Here is a 22,425-nt window from a genome sequence, read left to right as displayed (position 1 = left end):
CCAGCATCCCCATGAGGGTCGACTTTGCCTTTCATCCTTTCGGGGTTCGGTAAATTAAGAATGAATTGCGTACTAGGGTCGATCTAATTGACTGGCCCTTCCCCCAAAATTTTGGGCTTTGTGCCTAGAGTAGAAAAGAATATTATATTTGGCGGTGAGCTGGCAGAGTCGTTAGCACGCCGGGCGAAATTCTTGGCAGTATTTCGTCTGCTGCTACGTTCTGAGTTCAAATTCCGCCGAGGTTGACTTTGCCTTTCATCCTTTCGGGGTCGATAAATAAAGTACCAGCTACACACTGGGGTCGATGTAATCGACTTAATACCTATATCTATCCTTGTTTGTCCCCTCTATGTTTAGCCCCTTGTGGGCAGTAAAGAAATATATTATACTTACAGGTGACGAGCTGGCAGTGAGTTATAGAGAGAAGAATGTACAACACAGAAATAAAATATATCAAATGTTAAATTTCTCAATACAATTAAGAGGTGTATCCAATACATAAATCACTGTTTATATCGTTTATTTAAGATGTAAAGCGTAAAAATTCAGGTAATGAGGATGAAAAAACATTTTAATATGTGTATATTATAAATATGTTTTATATATATATACATATATTACATATATGTTATACATATAGATATGTTATATATATTAAAAATGTTACGTATTTTATATATATATATATATTACATATTTATCATATATATATATATATTGCATAGTGTTAATGGAAAGAAAGTATAAATCTTAAAAATACAAATTTAAAAATGTATAAAAATTTTGAAGAAATTTGACAACAAAAATGAAATTACCATATAGTTAAGAGTAGATACATACACACAAACACACGCACAATCACATATACACAGACACTCATGTACATATATACATATTATGAATGAAAGTAGTCTGAGAACTACGTAATATTTTGCAAGGTCATGACAACAGAGATTAAATGTTAAAAGAGCAGTAAAGCTATTAGTTTATCGGTAAATGTTAAATAGTTATAGCTTAAAACAAAAGCAATAAATTTGGAATAATTTTCCAAAAAAAAAAAAAATACAGTACAAAATTCAATAATGAATATCAAATAGTTTTGTTTTTCATTTGTTTTTTTGTTATATTATTTTTTTTTTCAATCTTATTTTATCAAAGAGGCCGAGATTGGTACTTCAAATTTCAAATAAATGAAGAACACTTAATATCATTTATGATACTAAGAAGTACTATAGCAGATATATATATACACACACATATATATATATATATACATATATATATATATATACATGTGCACACATATATACATACACACACATAAATATATGTATTTACACACATATATATATATACATACACACACATGCGTGTATGTGTGTGTATGACTTCTCCAATTTTGACATTAGCACTTTCTCAGATGAAGTAGAAACGTCTGTTAGTAAAAACTGCAATGAAAACAATTTTTTAAAATTCATATTTCAGATAATTGTATAATTTTTGATTAGTAGTTTATAGACACATACATATACATTCATATGTATGCATATATACATATGCTAAAATAGCAGCATATCTTGGACTTAATGGTAGCCGTCTTGGAGTTTCTGGATCTCTCCAGTCTGCATTCCAGAGGCTTGAAATGGTCAGGCTGCCGTTAGAAGCATAAAACCAAATCAACTGCTTAAATATTATATATACATAAATTATATATATATATATATATATATATATATATATATATATATGAATATATATGTATATAAAGAATATATAATATATACATATATATTCATATACACACACACATATATATATATATATTCATATACATATATATAGCTATATGTACATATAAATAATATATATATACATATATATATATAAAAATATGTACGTATATATAAATAATATATATATATAGATATATATATATATATATATATAAATATGTACATATATATAAATAATATATATATATATACATAAATAATATATATATATATATATATATTATATAAACAGATAGATAATATACATATATATATATACATACATACACACATAATATATATATATAGATAGATAGATAGATAATATATACATACATATATACACACACACATATATGTACATATATATATACACATATATATGTACATATATATATATACACATATATATGTACATATATATATATATACACACACATATAGATATTTATATATATATATAATATATATATATATACATACACGCATGGATATATACATATATATTCACACATATATATACCCACACACACACATACATACATACATGCATACATATACACATATATACTCACTCACATATATATTAGTGTGTATGTGTGTGTATATATATATATAGATATATATATATATATATATATATATACATATATATATATATATATACATAGAAAACTAATTCTACTTTCATTAGAGTCATTTCTGGCTTTAACAAAGTAGCGGACTGAAGGAATGGTACAAGCATGGGGGAGGGGGGTGAAGAGACACAATAGGAATCAATAGAAGGTAATTGGAAGAGAAATAAAGAAGAGAAGAAGTGATGAATTGCAAGAGAAGGACTAAAGTGAAAATATATGCAACCATATATGTATATATATATATAATATATATACATATATATATATATATACATATATACACAAATATATATATATACCTATATACACAAATATATATACACAAATATATATATATATATATATATATATATATATATATATATATGATAAAACCATTATTGTATGTGATATTTTAGGAGTATTTTAATTAACTCAATCTTCTGATGTTTCCTTTTTTTTTCTTTCCAGCCAATCATTTTTGTTGTTGAACCAATTAGAGAGCATCTATGTGAGTACTCAAAGTAGCAAGATATATAAGTAAGAGAACAGTTTGTAGAGTATCCTCAAAAGACTCCCTATAAATTGCAAATACTCTCCTCACTTCAATTTTAGAATGAATTATTCCCTTCAATATAATCAGAGATGGCCATATTCGGAACACATTGGAAAAGAATCTTTGGTTGGCTATTTCCATACCAAAGGATCTCTTGAACAGATCAGGTTGGGACTTTACGACTACTACAATTAATACATTTCTACTACTACTACTACTACTACTACTTCTGTGAAAACTTTCAATGCCGATTTCTTACTTAGAGACAAAGTCAATCCCAAACAGAATTTAAATTGAAAAATATAGAGCAACAAATTTAAATCGTAAGTGATATGAAAATGGGGGGGGGCAAACGTATGTGTGTGTGTGTACTTTTATTTTGCTTAAGCAATACAAGACTAATAACTTAGTGTAGAACTCAATTTACATATGTTTCAAAACAAAATGGTCAACGAGTATCGAGTGATAAGAAAAAGAGATGACACAAGAAAAGCAATGGTTATGTAATGAACTTCCTTTACTTGCAGCTGCTTCTGCTATAAGATGTAGTGGACTAAAAGTGGATGGCTCAGCAATAAGAGTGTCAGACTTACAATCATGAGGATATGAGTTCAATTCCTCTTGGACTGAGCTGTGTTGTGTTCTTGAGCAAGACACTTTATTTCATATTACTCCAGTTCACTCAGCTGTAGAAATTAGTTGAGACATCACTGGAATCAAGCTGCATTGGCTTTTGCCTTTACATGGACAACATCGATGGCATGGAGAGAGAGGCTGGTATGCATGGGAGACTGCTGGTCTTCTACAAAACAACCTTGCCTGGACTTATGCCTCAGAGGGGAACTCTCTAGTTGCGATCTCATAGTCATTCATGACTGAAGGAGGTCTTTACTCTTTTTATACATACATATATATATATATATATATATATATATATATAGAGAGAGAGAGAGAGAGAGAGAGAGAGACATGTATGTGTGTATACATATGCATGTTTGTGTCTGCATGTTTATATATATATATATATATATATATATATATGCTCCATACAAGTCAAAGGCTACAAGCAGTATTGTTGTCGTTTCTCCTGTCAGCCAATTTTCATTTTCTTTGTGCTTTCAAATTCATGTGAAATAAGACGTCCCTAATTTTAAAAATAAAAAAACAAGGAATGGTTAGCAACAGAAAGGATATCCAGCTGTAAAAAAATGCCTAAAAAATATATTTATCTAACCCACGCCAGCATTGAAATCATCATCATCATCATCATTTAATGTCCGCTTTCCATGCTGGCATGGGTTGGACGGTTTGACTGAGTACTGGTGAGCCAGAGGCTGCACCAGGCTCAATCTGATCTGGCAAAGTTTCTACAGCTGGATGCCCTTTCTAATGCCAACCACTCCAAGAGTGTAGTGGGTGCTTTGACGTGCTACCAGCACGAGTGCCAGTGAAATGAATGAAACTTTGTCTCGGCTTGCACCTGCAGATGTAGAAATAGGAGCAATTAAAACCCAAGAACAAAAGCAGTATATTGACAAAATTTAGATGGATAGCCACAGCTAAAATTACTGAGGATGCAAATAGCTGCCTCTATTCCAGTTCTCATTTCACATAAAATCAGTCAGAGCAATCCCACCTACAACCTGTTCTACCACAATCATGATTCAATAAGACAGCCTTAACAGGGTCGTTCAACCTGTTAGGCAAAGCAGCCTAACAACATCTGAAATAACACCCCAACATCATTCAAAGAAAAAAGATGTAGAGAAAAAAAAATGAATAGTCATGGTTGGAATGCATTTGATCTTAAGTCTGCTCAAGTAGTGCTGAATTGGGTATAAACAATGTGGAGACCTCCATGTAGTCAAACTACCAGCTAGAAATCTCTCCCTCAGATCAGATCTGACTATTTTGAAAATGGATGGATGTATTAGATATATAGTACTGGATATGCAAAAATGAGATGGGCTTGGATTGAATGCTTTCGATCAAAAGTTTGCTCAATCAGGGGAAAATGAAACTATCAATCTATTTTTAAAACCCCTCTGTCTATCCATCTATCAGTCTATCTATCAATCCCTCTATTTATCTAGCTATCCCTCAATCCTTCTTTCTAGTTATCTATCAATCAACCTTCTATCCATTTATCTATTGATCTAACTCTTTCTCTCCATCTATCCATCAATATTTTATCTATCTATTACCCTTTCTCATTCTATCAATCACTCCGTCTCCCTCACTCTTTCCCAACCTCTCTATCTGTCCCTCTAACTATATATCTATCCATCTTTCTCTTTCTCATCTTTTCTACGTGTCCCTCTATCTAATATGTAACATGGACATAATAATTAATAACCTAATAGATGTCATTACAACGTTTAGAGTCGTAAATACTAGTTCCAACTTCAAACCAATTTTCATTTTTCCCTTCAACAAACATTCTCTGAAATGTTTGCATTTCCGTGTCCCCTAATTGATATTCTGTTTGATTTTTTGATGTTTGGCTCAGATTATGTATTTCCTTCCATTAACTAACACGTTTGTTTTAGCTATGATTCATCACCACAAGAGCTGAGACAACTAATAAAAAGAATAGTACATTGTATGTACACACAAACACACTTATATATGCAGGGAGAGAGGGAGAGAGAGAGAGAGAGAGAGAGACCAATGTACTATTGGTAACCCAAACCACATTCTGCATTTAATACATTTTTGTCTTTTCTGTTGCTAGTGTTTTAATCACACATGCACAAATATATATGAGTGTGTGTATGCACATATGTATGTGTGTGTGAGTAAATGTGAGTAGCCATGTTACTCCACTACAAGGACATATTCTGTCACGTCCCCTTCTCATACCTTAACCGTCATCTCCTAGCATAAAGCTGTTCACTCTTCCACAGGTTTCATAGTCTTGTGAGCGACATGGTGACCTTACTAGTACTGGTGGCACAAGAAAAACACAGTACAGTGAAATCATGCCAAAATATCATGTATACCCTTATTGAACATCAAACAGATGACTGGTAGGGGTATGCATGTATTTTTTTTAAGTCAATAATTTTACTGATTTTTGCAGTTTATTGATTCCAACATGGGTTGTGGTGAAAAGATTGCACAGTCCATTATAAACTAGTAATTGTTGACATGCCAACGAGATAACACAAGATTCCTTTCATTGAAATTGATGAAACAATTGTAAACTAAGCAACAACTGCAATTTGACTGTTGCTCAACAGATTCTGATAAAACAAGAACCAAACTAAAAAAGTAAGTAGTGGAGTCAATTTGTTCAACTAAAACCCTTTGAGATGATGCCCCAGCATAGCCACTGTCTAATGACTGAAACAAGTAAAAGATGATATAACAAAAAAATCTTCTCTTATAGGTACAAAACTATAAATTTTGAGAGGTGTGCATGTTTGACTACAACATCAGCAAATCACTGGTTTTTTTTATTTTTTGAACCCTACATGATGAGAAGCATAGTTGATCCAATGCGAGCTTGAAATCAGAATATGAAAAAATGTAACTCAATCAAAGAAGAATTAATGCTTTCTAACTTTAGCACAAAGTCAGCAATTTTGAGGAGAATAAGTTAGTTGATACCATCAACCTACTTTTAAAGCTGACTGGATGAAAGGCTGAGTCAACCTCTGCAGAATTTAAACTCAGAAAATAAAGAGCCAAGAGAAATATTGCAAGGTATTTTGCAGAAAGTTCTAATGAGTCTACCAATCTCCTGCCTTAATAATAAGAAGAATCCTTCCTACTAAAGGCACAGAGCCTGAAATTTGGGGGAAGAAGACTAATCGATTATATTGGCCTCAGTGTTCAACTGGTACTTATTTTATCGACCCTGAAAAAATGAAAGCAAACTCAACCTCAGCAAAATTTGAACTCAAAATGTAAAGACAGACGAAAATACTGCTAAGCATTTTGCCCAGTGTACTAACTTATTCTGCCAGCTCGCCACCTTATATAATGATAACAATTCTTTTTACTATAGGCACAAGGCCTGAAATTTTAGGAAATTACATTGACCCCAGTATTCAACTGGTACTTGTTTTATCAATCCCGAAAGAATGAAAACCAAAAATACCCTTGGCAGAATCAGGATGTGAAATCAGGATGTAAAGGGCCTGAAGGAATGCTGCTAAGCATTTTATCCAATACACTAACAATCCTACCAACTTGCCATCTTAAAAATAATAAAAATGGTAATAATAATAATAATAATAATAATAATAATGATATTAATAAACCTTTCTACAACAAGCACAAGGCCTCAAATTTGAGGGGAGGGAGGGCTAATCAATTACATTACCGCCAGTGCTTAACTGATTCTTATTTCATTGACCCTGAAGGATGAAAAGTAAAGTTAGCCTCAGCAGAATTTGAACTTAGAATATAAATATGGACAAAATGCTGCTAAGCACTTTGTCTGGTGTGCTAATGATTCTGCCAGCTCACTGCCTTATAATTTTTTCTACTATAGGGGAAGGGGCCAGTCAACGATATCAACCCCAATGCACAACAGGTACTTATTTTACCATCCTTGCAAAGAGAAGAGGCAAAGTTGACCTCAGCAAAATTTGAGCTCAGAAATAAGAGTAATAAGGATGATTTGCATGATGCTACAGCCGATAGGAGGAGGGATGGACCAGCAGAGATTATAGTTAGATATATATATATATGCATATATATATATTTATATATATATATATATACACACACACAAACAAGAAAGAAATGATGAGGATGGGGAGAAGGAGAGAATTGAAGTTTAGGAAGTAATTGAAGAATATAATTGGAGCACAGGGAAGGAAACACAAAGAAGACAGGAAAAGAGTAGTAGTAGTAGTAGTAGTAGTAGTAGTAGTAGTAGTAGTAGCAGCAACAACGGTAGAAGCAACAGCAAAAGTGAAAGTTTCTCATAAACATTCTTGCTATTAAAACATATCATGTTTAATAGAATGGAATGCAATTTAGTTTGGCAAATTTCAATATTCTGCGACATACTGTGAATTCTGACAAGGGAATTATATAGGATCAAATCAAATTATAAAAGGATATTGTGGAAACAAATACAAAAAAATATTCATAAAAAAGTCTCTAGAATTTCAAATTTTATAAACATGTCCTATAGGTATAGGAAAGATACATAAAAATGTAAAAAATATAAAGAAATATATAATAAAAGAATATATATACATGTGTATGTCTGTGTGTGAGTGTATATAAATATATGTATCAAAACTTGCAATAATAATAATCATTTCAGATTTAGGTACAAGGCCAGCAAATTTGAGGACAGGGGGTTGGTTGATACTATCAACTCCAGTGTTTGACTGGTACTTTATTTTATCAACCCTCGAGGCAAAGTTGAAAATTAACCCTTTAGCATTTAAACTGGCCATATCTGGCTCAAAATATTTTACCTGTTCTATATTCAAACTGGCCAGATCTGGCCTCAAACACCTACTTGACAATGTCATTCAAATCATAAATAATTAGATCTTCAAAATCTCAAAGCAACAAGATAGTGCACGATTAATTCAAAATATTGCTAAAGAATATGTATTAAATTTGACAGAGTAATCTGAATGCTTAAGGGTTAAACAGAAAGAATATTACAAAGTATTTTGTCAAATGCTCTAAACATTCCACCAACACACTGCTTGAAATGTTTTCTAATTTAGGCACAAGGCAGGCAATTTTGTGGAGAAAGGGTTAGTCATAAAAGCCAACTCTAGAACTTAACTGGTAATAAATTTTATCAACCATGACAGGATTAGAGTTAAAATAGATCCCAACAGGATTTGAACTCAGAAAACAGCGAAACAGCCGAAATACTGCTAAATATTTTGTCAGCCGCTTCAATGGTTTCAGCAATCCACTACCCTCTTTTTCTAATTAATATTCAAGAACAGCAATTTTGAAGGGTGAGGTAGCTTATATGATTGACTGCCAGTAGCTGACTGGTACTTTATTTTATCAGGAAAGGGGAAAAGACATATTTGACCTCAGCAGGATTTGATCTCCAGAGATAAGGAGTCAGAGCAAATACTGCAAAGCCCTTTGTCCAATGCTCTAACAACTCTGCCAGTCCATTACCCATGATAAGAAAGAAACAGTATGGCCTTATGATTGAAAGGTTCACTTTAGAATCACATGGTTCAAGGTTTGGTCCCACTGACTGGATGCTGTCAGCTGATGTTCTATACACCTTGTGAATGAAATTAGTAGACAGAAACTGAAGAATCATGCCTTCAACTTTTTCAATCCAAGGAGTTGTTTCTTTTTTTAACCCCAAGATTTACATAATTATTTACAGCTTTATGCACTTTGAGATCCATTGTTCTAAAAAAACAATTATTCAACATTCTCTTCAAGTATATTAATTCTTATGATGTCAACAACATGGTAAGGATAGTTTCTAAAATGACTAAAGAAATTTGAAGGATTGCTTTGGTCCAATGATAGAACATCTATCATGTTTACTGATGTGGGTTCAAGTCCTGTCTGTTTTTTCCAAAAATCAATCCAACTGCATTGCATCTTGGGCAAGTGTCTTCTACTATAGCCTCAGACCAACCAAGGCCTTGTAAGTGGATTTGGTAGACAGAAACTGTAAAGAAGCCCAATATATATATATATATATATATAGGTAGGTAGGGGGGCTCCAAAAGGGGTCTCAAGGAGTAGAGTCCCTGCCTTCCTGAGCTTGTTTTCCACCACATTTCTTAAAGATCATGGTAGAGGCCTTGGTCTCGGGTCCACTTATGTCTAGAAACTGAGATTGGGGGTAAGCAAGGACATGTCCCCCATAGAAAATCCAGCTCCTAAAAAGCCCCATGATAGCAAAGGAGAATGAGCACCAGCCAGCCCAAAGGTTGGGGTGGGCTGCACCTACCTACCTCCATTGCTATGGCATTGAGGTAGATCCAGCCACCCCCGATAAAACACTGGATGACGATGATATATATATATATATAGATATATATATATATATATATATATAAAAGATAAGCACACGTATGTAAATATATTTATTAAAGATGCAGGCACGGAACACCTATGATTCAGAACAGAGTTTTCCAACTACAGTTTGTTTAATATCTCTTATTGTTCATCAGTTGTTGCAAGCGTATTTAATACAGAAGTAAGCACATTTTAAACATGCATGAAACAGTTAATGAATGATAGTGAGTCTCAAATAAATCACTGTCAAGAAACTCAGAGTCATGAATGTAAGTCTTTCATGCCTGTCTTTTAAAAAATTTACTCTTCTACATCCAATGATTTTTTTGTGGTTATACATGTGGTTTGCCAATGTGTGTGTGTGTGTGTCTGTTTGTGCATATATATATATATATATATATATATATATATATATATATATACATACACACACACATACATATATATGTGTGTGTGTGTGTATAGCTCCAGCATGGTCACACTCCAATGACTGAAGTAAAAGATAAAAGATATATATATATAATATATATATTCTTTTATGCATTTCATATATATATATATATATATATATATATATATATATTATATATATATATTCTTTTATACGTTTTATATACATATCTGTTTATATAAATGTAGATATGTGCACAGGACACACTGTAAAGAGAGACGGCTGTGACACTTGAATTATATAGAGATTTAGAGTAGAATAACTTAAACATAAACAAACAAATACACAAATATATAGAGATTCTGTTATGCCAGTCTTTTAGAAATTTCATCAAAATAAACCTTTATAATGTCATTTAGGTAAAACAGGAACATTTCTGATGTAAATTTAATTTGTCCTCCACTCAACAGTGACAATCCAAACAGGAGAAAATAATGTAATAAAAAAAAATAAACATGAGTGGTGCAGTGAAGTGTGGGTACACTTTTAGTATATTTTCAGTTGATGTTCAACTCTTGACCTGACAAGTGTGTTTTAATATGCAACAGTGCTTACTATGAAACACATCAGCTTGCTTTTTTTATGCATCACATTTAATAGTATAATCTAAAATTCAGTTAACTGTTACACACGTATATATATATATATATATATATATATATATAATATATATATATAAATACAAAATAGGACAAGAACACAAAGCATCCAAATAGACGATACAAAAAACACAGACAGGTCATTCGAAGCCTTTAATCTTCAGTGAAGAACCAGATCATCCGAAATTGCGAGAATGATCCGGTTCTTGACTGAAGATTAAAGGCTTCGAATAACCCGTCTGTGTTTTTTGTATCATCTACTTGGATGTTTTGCGTTCTTGTTCCATTTTGTATTTTTATATATATATACGCATGTATGTATATAAATATATAGATACAGTCATGGGCAAAAGTTAGAACTCTTAGATTAGATGCCCAAATAAACACATAGTATATATTTGAACTGAATTGTACTTGGGTATAACAATTTTAATTTTAAAAACAAATGTTCCAAACTTTTAACCACGACTGTATGTAAATATGTCTTTTGTGTATATACATGCATTATATGTATAATTTAAACAAAAACAAGCTAAAAGAAATAAACCTCTATTGGGAAATATACAAATATATATACAAATATATATATATATATATATATACATATTTGTATAGTTGCCTACCTATCCAAGATATATATATATATATATATATATATATATATATATATATAATATTATATATATATATATATTATATATCATTGCTATTATGTATAACTATTGTATGTCCAAATTTGGCCAAATGCATATTTTTTTTCAATATTTATATATATATATGCACACGCACATATATATTATATATATACATCATGCATACATACATACATACACACACACACATATATTTATTCATACACATAGATATATGAATGTATATGAAATGAAGTGTTTTGATCAAGATCACAAATCACTGCCCAGTTTGGGAATTGAAACTATAACTTTACATTTGTAGGTTCAACACCCCAACTGTATGATCACATGCCTTCACACGCACATATAAATACATGTGTAGATGAATGTATGTATATATATATATATATATATATATATATATATATATATGCACCCACAGAAAGCTATACAGGTACACAGAGTATCTCTCTTTTTGAATGTATATTGTAAGTGCATGTGTATGAACATACACATATATATTTGTGCACATTATAGACTATACACACACCCATTCACAAGCAAATATATAGACAATGTATTGTGGATTGTGAAATTGAAATTATATACTTTGAATTGAAACAATTATAAAAAAATAATAATAAAGATATCTTTGTTACGTATTTAGGAAATATCTACATGGGGAAAAAAATATCTGCATCTCAAAATGTATACATCAGATAATACCAAAAAGAAACAATATTATTCGATTTGCAAAATTTTGCTTGTAGTTCTGCTTGTACATGTTGTACTTGTAACAATTTTGTTTGCACATTTAAGAAATTTTCTTATGACAATTTTACATTCTCGAAAAGAACAAATAAAGAATTTTTTTTTTATTTTAATTGAAAGCCAAAAAACATTCTGAACATTTAGATTAAAAGGTCTTTTTCATTTTAAATCTTTACATTTTTCTCTATATTTGATCATTTTATTTTTTTAAAGTTTTTTTTAATTTTAGAGGAATTTGAGGTTATTTTTTCACACACATGCTTACAAGAGCAATACAAAAGTCTGTATCTTTTGCTGGTTACAGCCATTTTGTTGTGGCCATACTAGGACATCACGATGAAGTATTTTCAACTTTGCTATGTGTAGTTCAATATATAAAGGATAATACTGAATAAATCCATTCCTATTTTAAGATAAAATAGAAAATGAAAAGGAATATGTTCTATTGAGATTTGGCGTTACTGTTATTAGAAAGTTGTTAAAATTTTTAGGCGACACTTAAGCTTGTAAGTGCATGAAGAGATTAATTCTATATGCCTATTCAATATTTTGACTGATGTTTCAAGTTCAATAGCTTTTCTAAGCTCCAATGATTTCAGAAAGTATTTGATTGTATATTAGTTGACACTGTAGCTATGAGGCACCATGAGATATATTGCTATTTTACAAACACCATTTTTGTTGCCAGCTTTCTATCCAATTTTTATTTTTATTTTTATTTTTTATTTTTTTTGGTAACATTCTAAATGTATAGTTATGATGTTAGACTCTGATTTTAAGTTGGTCCACAGTCATAGCATCAATGCTATTTCAGTTCATCTTTGATGTTACAGTTGTGACATATTTAAGTGAGTTTTCCAAGCTGTTTGCATTGACTAGAAGGACAGAGTGAGAATGGAAACTACATTTCCATATCTACTGGTTGTGCTTTGGGGATTAAAATTATTAAATATTTTCTTATCATAAGTAGATATTAAAGTGCTAGCAAAATTCATTACAATTTAAACATCTATTTTAACCAGGTTTGAACTAAAACTTTTTTGTACTATCCAGGAAGAAAATGGGTTCTTATAAGATGGAAAAGGTTTTTACTTATCAGTGTACTTATATTTATAAAATACTATGGATTGTATGGCATGTTCTTTATGCCTCACTTCCTCAAAAAGGGTGTAAGAGCTTCTATGAAACCACTAGATGCCAGCATGTTGCATATATTTGCTAAGTTGACTGTTAGTTCATCATAAGTGATTATGAGATTTGTGCAGACAGTTTGATTTCTTTGAATTACATACTGGATGGTTTATATTGTCATATACAGTGGTTGGAATATTTTGTTAATAAGGTTGAATGTTACATCTAAAGTACTTATCATTTTTAAGTAACACACACTGTAACTTATAGGTTCAAGTCAGTGAACAGCTGAATTAGGAATTTCTGAATTTATTTGCTTGGTACCCATTTATATTTTTGGAAACTAATAGACTATTTCTATCAATTGCTCCAATAATGATACAAAATTCATTTTACATTAAATTTAGAATATATATATATATATATATATATATATATACAAATTAGTTTTAAAATTTCTAGGGAATTTCTGGCATCCATGCTTACAGCAAAGAAATTAATGTCATCTTTTTTTTTCATCTATATGCATATCAATTTTCTGATATCCATGTTTGTGTGTATGTGTCATTATCTATTATTGATGAAAGTATGGAGTTTTGTAAATTCTAGAGCCTTATATATACACACACACATTACATGCACATACACACACAAACGCATACAGAAAATAGATGAATATATTTTATGTATTTATATCCATGTAACTTAGTGGTTCAGCAAAAGAGCCCGATAAAATAAGTACTAGGCTTACAGAGAATAAGTCCCGGAGTTGATTTGTTCAACTAAAGGTGGTGCTCCAGCATAGCCACTGTCAAATGACTGAATCAAGTAAAAGAATAAAAGAACAAAAGAATATATAATGATAGAGATGGTAATTGGATGGGATAGCAGGCAAGAGACTGAATAGTTAAAGGGTGGTTTGTGGTGAGAAAGTGTGAAGGATGCCATATCAGTGACTTAGGGAAAGGAATAGTAGCTACCAGTACATAAAGATAATGTTAGCTAGTGGGAGTGGGGGTAGGTAGGTGTGTTGAATAAAAGGACAAGCTACAATTAAAAAACAAAATTATAAGGATGAATTGACAGAAGGATGGTAATGGTTCACAGCACAGGGGAGACACACTAAAGACAAATACATATTTGCTTATAAAAGGGAGAGAGATCAAGTGAGAATGAGTGGAGTGTATTGGACACCACCAGATTTAACCCTTTTGTTACAATATTTATTTTGAGATGCTATCTCTTTCAATTAATTTTGAATATAACAAAGAATTTAGTAAAATAACATAGTTACCATTAAGCTGGTGTTAGAAACATAAATTGTGACTAAGATTTGGTGGAAGATTTTAATTCAAAACTTATGAAAACAAGACATTTGTACTACAGAGCCAGAGGCGGTTTCAGCTGGGTTGCTATCTAAAGGATTAATGCAAAAACCTCATTACTCAGACACCATGATGAGAGAGGGAGCTTTTGTCTGCTGATAAAAGAGAAAGAGAGGAAAATAAAAAGCAAGTGATGGACAAATATAGAAATGGTTGATAGTGAAAGTGATAGATGTCAGTAAAGAATGAGAAGGAACAAAGAAATGAAATCTAGCTGCATAGAAGAGTTATATTACATGGTGAGTGAGTGATGGATGTCAATAAAGGAGTGACCTGAGGGTGATGGGGGTATTTACTAGCATTATTTATTAGCATAGTAGTAAGAGAAGGGGTGTATCAGGTACCACAAGATCCAATGAAATCCCTCTTATTCAAGCATCATGAGTTAAGAGAAGACAGGAGTAGTGAAATCTGGGTAGTTGTAGAAATATAGACAGATTCAATGTTTTCTCTTATTTAACAAATTATATGTTATGGCAAATGAGGGAAGGGATGAAAGAGAGATAATATCAAATAATCCACCATCCGAATCGTGGCCGAAGCCAGTGCCGCCTCGACTGGCTTCCGTGCCGGTGGCACGTAAAATGCACCAATCCGACCATGGCCGATGCCAGCCTCGCTTGGCTCCAGTGCAGGTGGCACGTAAAAAGCACCCACTACACTCACGGAGTGGTTGGCGTTAGGAAGGGCATCCAGCTGTAGAAACATTGCCAGATAAGACCGGAGCCTGGTGCAGCCTTCTGGCTTCCCAGATCCCCGGTCGAACCGTCAACCCATGCTAGCATGGAGAACGGACGTTAAACGATGATGATGATGAAGTAATAGTAGCAGATGGCAAATTAACAGTAAAAAATTGGTGAAATGACCAAATATAGTTTTAAAATACATATCCCAACTTCCATCATTACCCACCTCCCATTTGAATATATGTTTCAAGCTTGCACAGGGATCAGATTTTTTCCAGTAATGTGTCCTCCCAATTAATACAGTACGCTGTCATCTCCATAAGCAGCAACAGCCTGGGAAAGGCGCAGGTGTGACTGTGTGATAAGAAGCTTGCTTCCCAACCACATGGTTCCAGGTTCAGTCTCACTGTAAGGCACCTTGGGCAAGTGTCTTCTACTGTAGCCCTGGGCCAACCAAAGCCTTGTGAGAGTATTTGGTAGACAGAAACTGAAAGAAGCCTGTTGTTTGTGTGTGTGTGTATATATATATATATACATATATATATATATATATTTGTGTGTGTGCGTGTGTGTCTATGTTTGTCTTCCTACCATCGTTTGACAACTGGTGTTGGAATGTTTACATCTCCATAACTTAGTGGTTCGGCAAAAGAGACCAATAGAAAAGTGCTAGTCTTACAAAGAATAAGTCTTGGGGCTGATTTGTTCAACTAAAGGTGGTGCTCCAGCATGGCTGCAATCAAATGACTGAAACAAGTAAAAGAATAAAAGAATGTCTTCACAAGTCATCCCAGGTCTTCCTTTTCCATAAATTTCATAAGCTCATTTTAAATGCATGCAAGGTCTCTTTCTCCATATGCATCACATGTTTTTACAAGTGCAGTATATAAACATGTCTGTATGTGCAGGTGTGTATATATATATACACACACACACACACACACACACATTCATTTAGATACATAAACAAGAAACACAAGTCCTTTATTTTATTTATTTATCTGAAACTAATGTAATAGATCGATTTTGATCAGGTAATCATTGCTATTCACAATAAGAAAGAGTAAAGTGATAAAGAGTAGAGTGCTTATAACCTTCTGATAACATGGCCAGATGTTATGAATACTGTCGCTTCAGAATCTTCTGAGAAAGATTCATGACAGCTGGCAATGTTGCAGGGAGACAATAAACTAGTGCATACATACATACATACATACACACACACACACACACACACATATATATATATATATATATATATATATATATATATATATATACACACACATACACACACAATAATATATATGCAGATGGAATTGTCATTTTGATTTATTTGAAGGATATAAAGATATAAAATTGATGGATATTTTGTTTTAATCGCAAAACAAAAAAGTGCTGCCAGGTCCTGAGTTATAGCTATATATATATATGTATATGTATGTATGTATATGTATGTATATATGTGTGGTGTGTGCTTGCATGATTTGATATAAATATTCATGCATCACCATGATGTATATAGATACACACATCACATACATATATTTGAACGCTATAGTATATAAATGATTATATATCATAATACGTGTGAGTGTGTGTGTGTGTGTGTGTGGTGTGTGTGTGTGTGTGTGTGGTGTGTGTGTGTGTAATGAAGAATTTTTAAAATGATGCAAATGAAAAATGGATGATACATAAGCATTTTTCATGAAGAAAGCGCAAGGAGGGTTTCAAAATTTTGGAATGCTTCTTGTTCTTCAAAAGAAAATTAAAACTAAAAGAAGGGTGAAGAGAAGAAAAACATTCCTTGGAATGTGCACAAGTAAGATAGTTTGTAATAATTACATTAAATAAATGGTAAACTGGAAAAGGTTAGGCATGAAAAACAGGGTTTCATACCTATGAGATACATAGCAAATTGCAGTAATATTTTGGCAAGTTGGACTTGATGCAGTTACAAGGAACTGCACCACCAGTCAGTCATGCAGAACTTGTTTTTTCTTAGATTGCACAAGTGGATTTCATTGAATAAATCATTATTATTATTTTCATTATTACTAGCATTACTATCATCATCATTATTATTAGACACACAGACATATATGCACACACACAAACACATAATTGTGTGTGTGTGTGTGTATGCGCGCATGTATGCATGAGTATATAAGTTTTGTGTGTGTGATATGTATATACTGTGTATGCAGAAGATTTCTGAAAAGAATGAAATAGTTCTATACACGATTGCCCCTAAGAAGAAATTTTAACAAATTTCTAATAAACAAGCAACAAAACAATTAAAAAATTAATTAAATGCATTCAATGCATCTTTTTCTTTATTTCTTAATTTCAAATTCAAACTTCTAATCCTGCCATATATTGTAAAGAAATGATTATTACCTTTGTAATGTGTGTGTGTGTGTGTGTGTGTGTGGTGTGTGTGTACACTGATATAGATATACATACACTTTCATTTCATATTCTAGTTATTAATCTTTATTTTTAAGCTATTCAGCATTATTATATAATTATTATATTATCTGTCATATCCTTCACTTTCTGTTCCTTTCTCTTCTATCTCAATCTCTTTCTTAAGCTTTCTCTGTCTCTTCCTTTTACAAACGTGTGTGTTTATAATTACAACCCAACACCACATCATTACATTACTAACAAGTAAAATGCAAACTCTGAAAGGCAGGTTGCATATTATCTGCCTAGGGGGAAAGTAACTTTGAATAAAACTCTTGCAAGAGAGAAGGGAGTGTAACACTTGTCACATACAACAACCCGCTAGTATCACTAACAAAATAAAATATGGTAAAACACTTGTTTCCCAACCACATGGTTTCAGGTTCAGTCCCACTGTTTAGCACCTTGGGTAAGTGTCTTCTATTATAGCCCTCAGCTGACCACAACTGAAAGAAGCCTAATATATATAATGGCCCAGTGGTTAGGGCAGCGGACTCACGGTCAGAGGATCGCGGTTTCAATTCCCAGACCAGGCGTTGTGTGTGTTTATTGAGCGAAAACACATAAAGCTCCACAAGGCTCCGGCAGGGGCCGGTGGTGACCCCTGCTGTACACTTTCGCCGCAACTTTCTCTCACTCTTTCTTCTGTTGGCCTGCTCGCTTAGCCAGCAGGGTGGCGTCATTTGAAGGCTAAAACAATGTGAAGCGCATTGTGACCAGCGATGTGTAGCAACATCTGATAGCCTGGTCAGTCACGTGATCACGTGATATATATATATAGGTGTTAATATTATTATTATTATTATTCCATACTGCAAGAAGACATACACTGCAATAAAATTGACTGGCTGGCTAGCTGACTGGCATTTTTCTGTTGCTTTGTGTGCCAGATAAGGCAGACTATTACAAGTGGGCAAAACCTATCCAACCCATACAAGCATGGTAAAATAGACATGAAATGTTGTTTTATTGTTTTTGCTGTTTTAAGGATGATGATGATGATGATGATGACGATGACAATAATGCAAACATTGTTTGTGTGTGTGTGTGTGTGTGTACCTGATAACATTGCTTAACATTGTTTGAGATTGCAGGCAATACTCAGCTTTGCGGCATAAGAACAGCAACACAAACTGAGAAAAAAGAAAGGGGGGTTATAACACAATATTTTTAAAAATCAGTCAGTTGAAAAGGCCGATACTGCTCTTTCTCTTGTAATGTCTTATTCCTGTTCTGTCACAAAAAAACCAAAAAATAGATTCCTTTTGGTGTTGTTTTTTCATCCATAAAACCTAACTTACAATCAAATAAATGATTGAAATGAGATTTGTCAAGAATGTGTTACAAGTCAATCTAAAGATTCAACTCCTAGTGACAATAGTGCTAATAATAATAATAATAATAATAATAATAATAATAATAATAATAATTTTTTTTTCTGCATTAGGCAGAAGGCCTGAAATTTTGAATGAGGGCTAAGTGGATCATATTAACCCCAATACTCAACTGGTACTTACTTGATCAAACCTCCAAAAGATGAAAAGCAAAGTTGAGCTTGGTTGAATTTGAACTCAGACCATAATTGAGGTCTACTTTGTCTTTTATCATTTTGGTTGGGGTGGTTGATAAAATAAACACCAGCTAAGCACCAGGGTTGATGCAACCAAGTAGTCCCCTCCAGCAAATTTTCAGGCCTTGTACCTATAGTAGAAAGGATTGTTTTTATTATTATTACTACTACTATTACTACAACTACTGGAGACAGTAAACTGGCAGAAGCATTAGTGTTGGGCAAGCTCCTTTCATTTTGATTTCAATCCCACCAATGTCAACTTTACCTTCTATTCCTTGAAGTACCAGTCAAGTACTGATGTCAATGGTTATGACTAACCCCGTCCACTAAAACCTGTTGGCCTTGTACCTAAATCAGAAACTGCTATTATTTTATTTTCCTTCAGTAATTTCATGCAAGTTTCAATTGCACCATCTGGTGCACCTCTGTATCCCCTAGATGTGAATTCAGCATTGCATTCTTATGAGTATTGAGGGAGTACAGACTCCTTCTGTTGGTGTTCTGCATCAGTTTGTTTTGTAATGGGGTTTCGTTTTTTATTTTATATTAGTGTTTGTTCTGTTGTGTGTGTGTGTGTAATGAAGGCTGTGTTGTTCTCATGGCCCTTAATCTTACATGGTATATGCTGTGACAGTTGTGTTGTATTAAATTATATGGTGCTTATTGTATGGAGAGTGTGTTGTGTGTGATGACTGTTCTATTAGAGCTATACTATTGAATTAACATTGTCTTGTGCAAGATATGAGCTGTTCCTAGCAGACCTATTTTGGGGTCAGTGTATAGTGTTGTGAGCTTTTGTGTGCCTTCTGCATTTCTTTATTATTGCTATTCTTATGATGCTTAGATTTTGATTTGACATTTGTACAAACTGAGTTCAAGTCCCACCCAGGAACCTCCTGAGACAGCAAGTTATAAGTTCTATTAGTTCAAACATAAATATACAAGAACAATTTTATTATTATTGTTTGGAGTATAGTTGATGAACTGAAACCTAGAAGATGATTAGTTGCTATATCAACATTGGATGCTTGAATAATAGAGTAGACACTTGCAGGAGTCAAATTCGGAAACCAAAGAGATTTAAATAAAAACTGCAAGGTATTTTGTCTGTCACTGAATCAATTCAAATCTGTATAGTATTAAATGACTGTTATATGAAATAAAAGACAATGAGGAGATATGACATTGTTGCACAGACAAATCTGAAGACCTACTAATGATGTAATGCAACAGTATTAATATCACTACTACTAATATTTAATTATTATTATTACTCTTATTATTATTAGTATCATTGTTATTATTACTACTACTACTACTATCATTATTATTATTATTATTATTATTATTATTATTGTTGTTGTTGTTGTTGTTATTATGCTTTCGATGATGATAATAATAATAATAATAATAATATAAATTAAGGGGAAGTGAGGACATGAAGTGATTTTGATTCTGGTCTCAATGGTGGCATTGGTCTGAAGATCTGGAAATATCACACATAAAATGTGGTTCGGTGGAAACCTTGACCTGCAAATAAGAAAATCATAGAATTAGGGTTAAATATGCCACGTTATTATTTAATGAAAGCAGTTTGATAAAAAAAATTCTGGCAGTTTGCAACTAGACATGACTTATTCAAGCATTAAGAAATGAAATTTTCTTTGGAGTATTTGTAAAAGATGACTTTTAAGTACTTAAGGAAAGCCTGCCCTCAATATCAAGGGGAAGATGACAAAAAAAATTATTTGTTTTTGTTTGTTTGTTTTTTTTACAAAATGTCGATATTTATTTACATGCATTGCACTTGTACATTCTGTTGTGTGATACAGAAATAGGCTACACACAGTAAAAAAGAGTAAAAATTCCCTTTGGTCATGAATGAACATGGGATTTCATCTAGAAAGTTCTCCTCTGAAGTACAAGTCCAGGCAAGGTTGTTTGTGGAAGACCTGCAGTCACCCATACACACCCCTCTCACGCCACCGATGTTATCCAAGGGAAAGGCAAAGGCTGATACAGCATGGCACCAGTGACATTGTAACTCATTTCTATAGCTGAATGAACTGGAGCAACATGAAATAAAGTGTCTTGCTCAAGAACACAACACACAGCCTGGTCTAGGAATCAAACTCATTACCTCATGATTGTGAGCCCGACACTCTAACCACTGAGCCATGTGCCTTCACATGCCATACAACTGAATATACAAAAAGTAAGAGAAAGTGAAGAGCATACGCAACAAGTACTTTAACCTTTTAGCATTCAGATTATTTAGTCAAATGTAATTGCTTTTTCATTCATTTTTAATAAATCATACATTATCTCATAGCTTCGAAATTTTGATGATATGACTATATTTTTAGAATAGCATTGAAGGAGAGGTGTGATAGGCTGGGTCTGGCTAGTTAAAACATGAAACAAGTAGCATATTTGGGCTGGATATGGCCAGTTTAAATGCTAAAGGATAAAAAATAGCATTTGTAACAACAACAACAGTGGCAACTCTTGCACAGAGTCAAACACTGTAACCTGTTCATATAACGGTTATGGCAAAAGAGAACCGTCCTTTACTCGAAACTGAACAGAACTCTTAGACCTATCACAGTTCAAAGTAATAAAAATGTAGCAAAATTTTGAAGCATAATGTAGCAAAAATGTCCAAAACTATTTACTTCAAAGAATCCACTGTAAATTATGACATCTAAAACATTGCTCATACAGTACCATAATTCCGCCTAGAAACATCCCCCAAATACATCCTTTGAATACTCCCATCAAACACCACTACTTGCT

General features: G+C 32.7%; 1 protein-coding gene and 1 long non-coding RNA gene across 2 annotated transcripts in view; one reads left to right on the top strand and one right to left on the bottom strand.

Moving 5' to 3' along the window:
• The first annotated feature begins 449 nt into the window (after positions 1-449).
• On the top strand, positions 450-9,471 carry LOC118766265. The gene is made up of 4 exons (XR_005002177.1): positions 450-459; positions 6,430-6,436; positions 7,799-7,808; positions 9,403-9,471. It is a non-coding gene; the product is annotated as an uncharacterized LOC118766265 (long non-coding RNA).
• A 9,336-nt stretch (positions 9,472-18,807) lies between these two features.
• LOC115219919 overlaps positions 18,808-22,425 on the bottom strand; it is a 190,600-nt gene continuing 186,982 nt past the window's right edge. Inside the window, exon 20 of the mRNA XM_029790226.2 lies at positions 18,808-21,159. Within this exon, the coding sequence (XP_029646086.1) occupies positions 21,125-21,159 (35 nt within the window). The 3' untranslated portion in view covers positions 18,808-21,124. The remainder of the gene's footprint in view (positions 21,160-22,425) is intronic.

The sequence above is a fragment of the Octopus sinensis genome, linkage group LG15 (assembly GCF_006345805.1).
Source record: "Octopus sinensis linkage group LG15, ASM634580v1, whole genome shotgun sequence".
In the NCBI taxonomy this organism is placed as follows: domain Eukaryota; kingdom Metazoa; phylum Mollusca; class Cephalopoda; order Octopoda; family Octopodidae; genus Octopus; species Octopus sinensis.
Note: the sequence above shows the minus strand (reverse complement) of the source record. Positions and strands in the feature narration are given on the sequence as shown.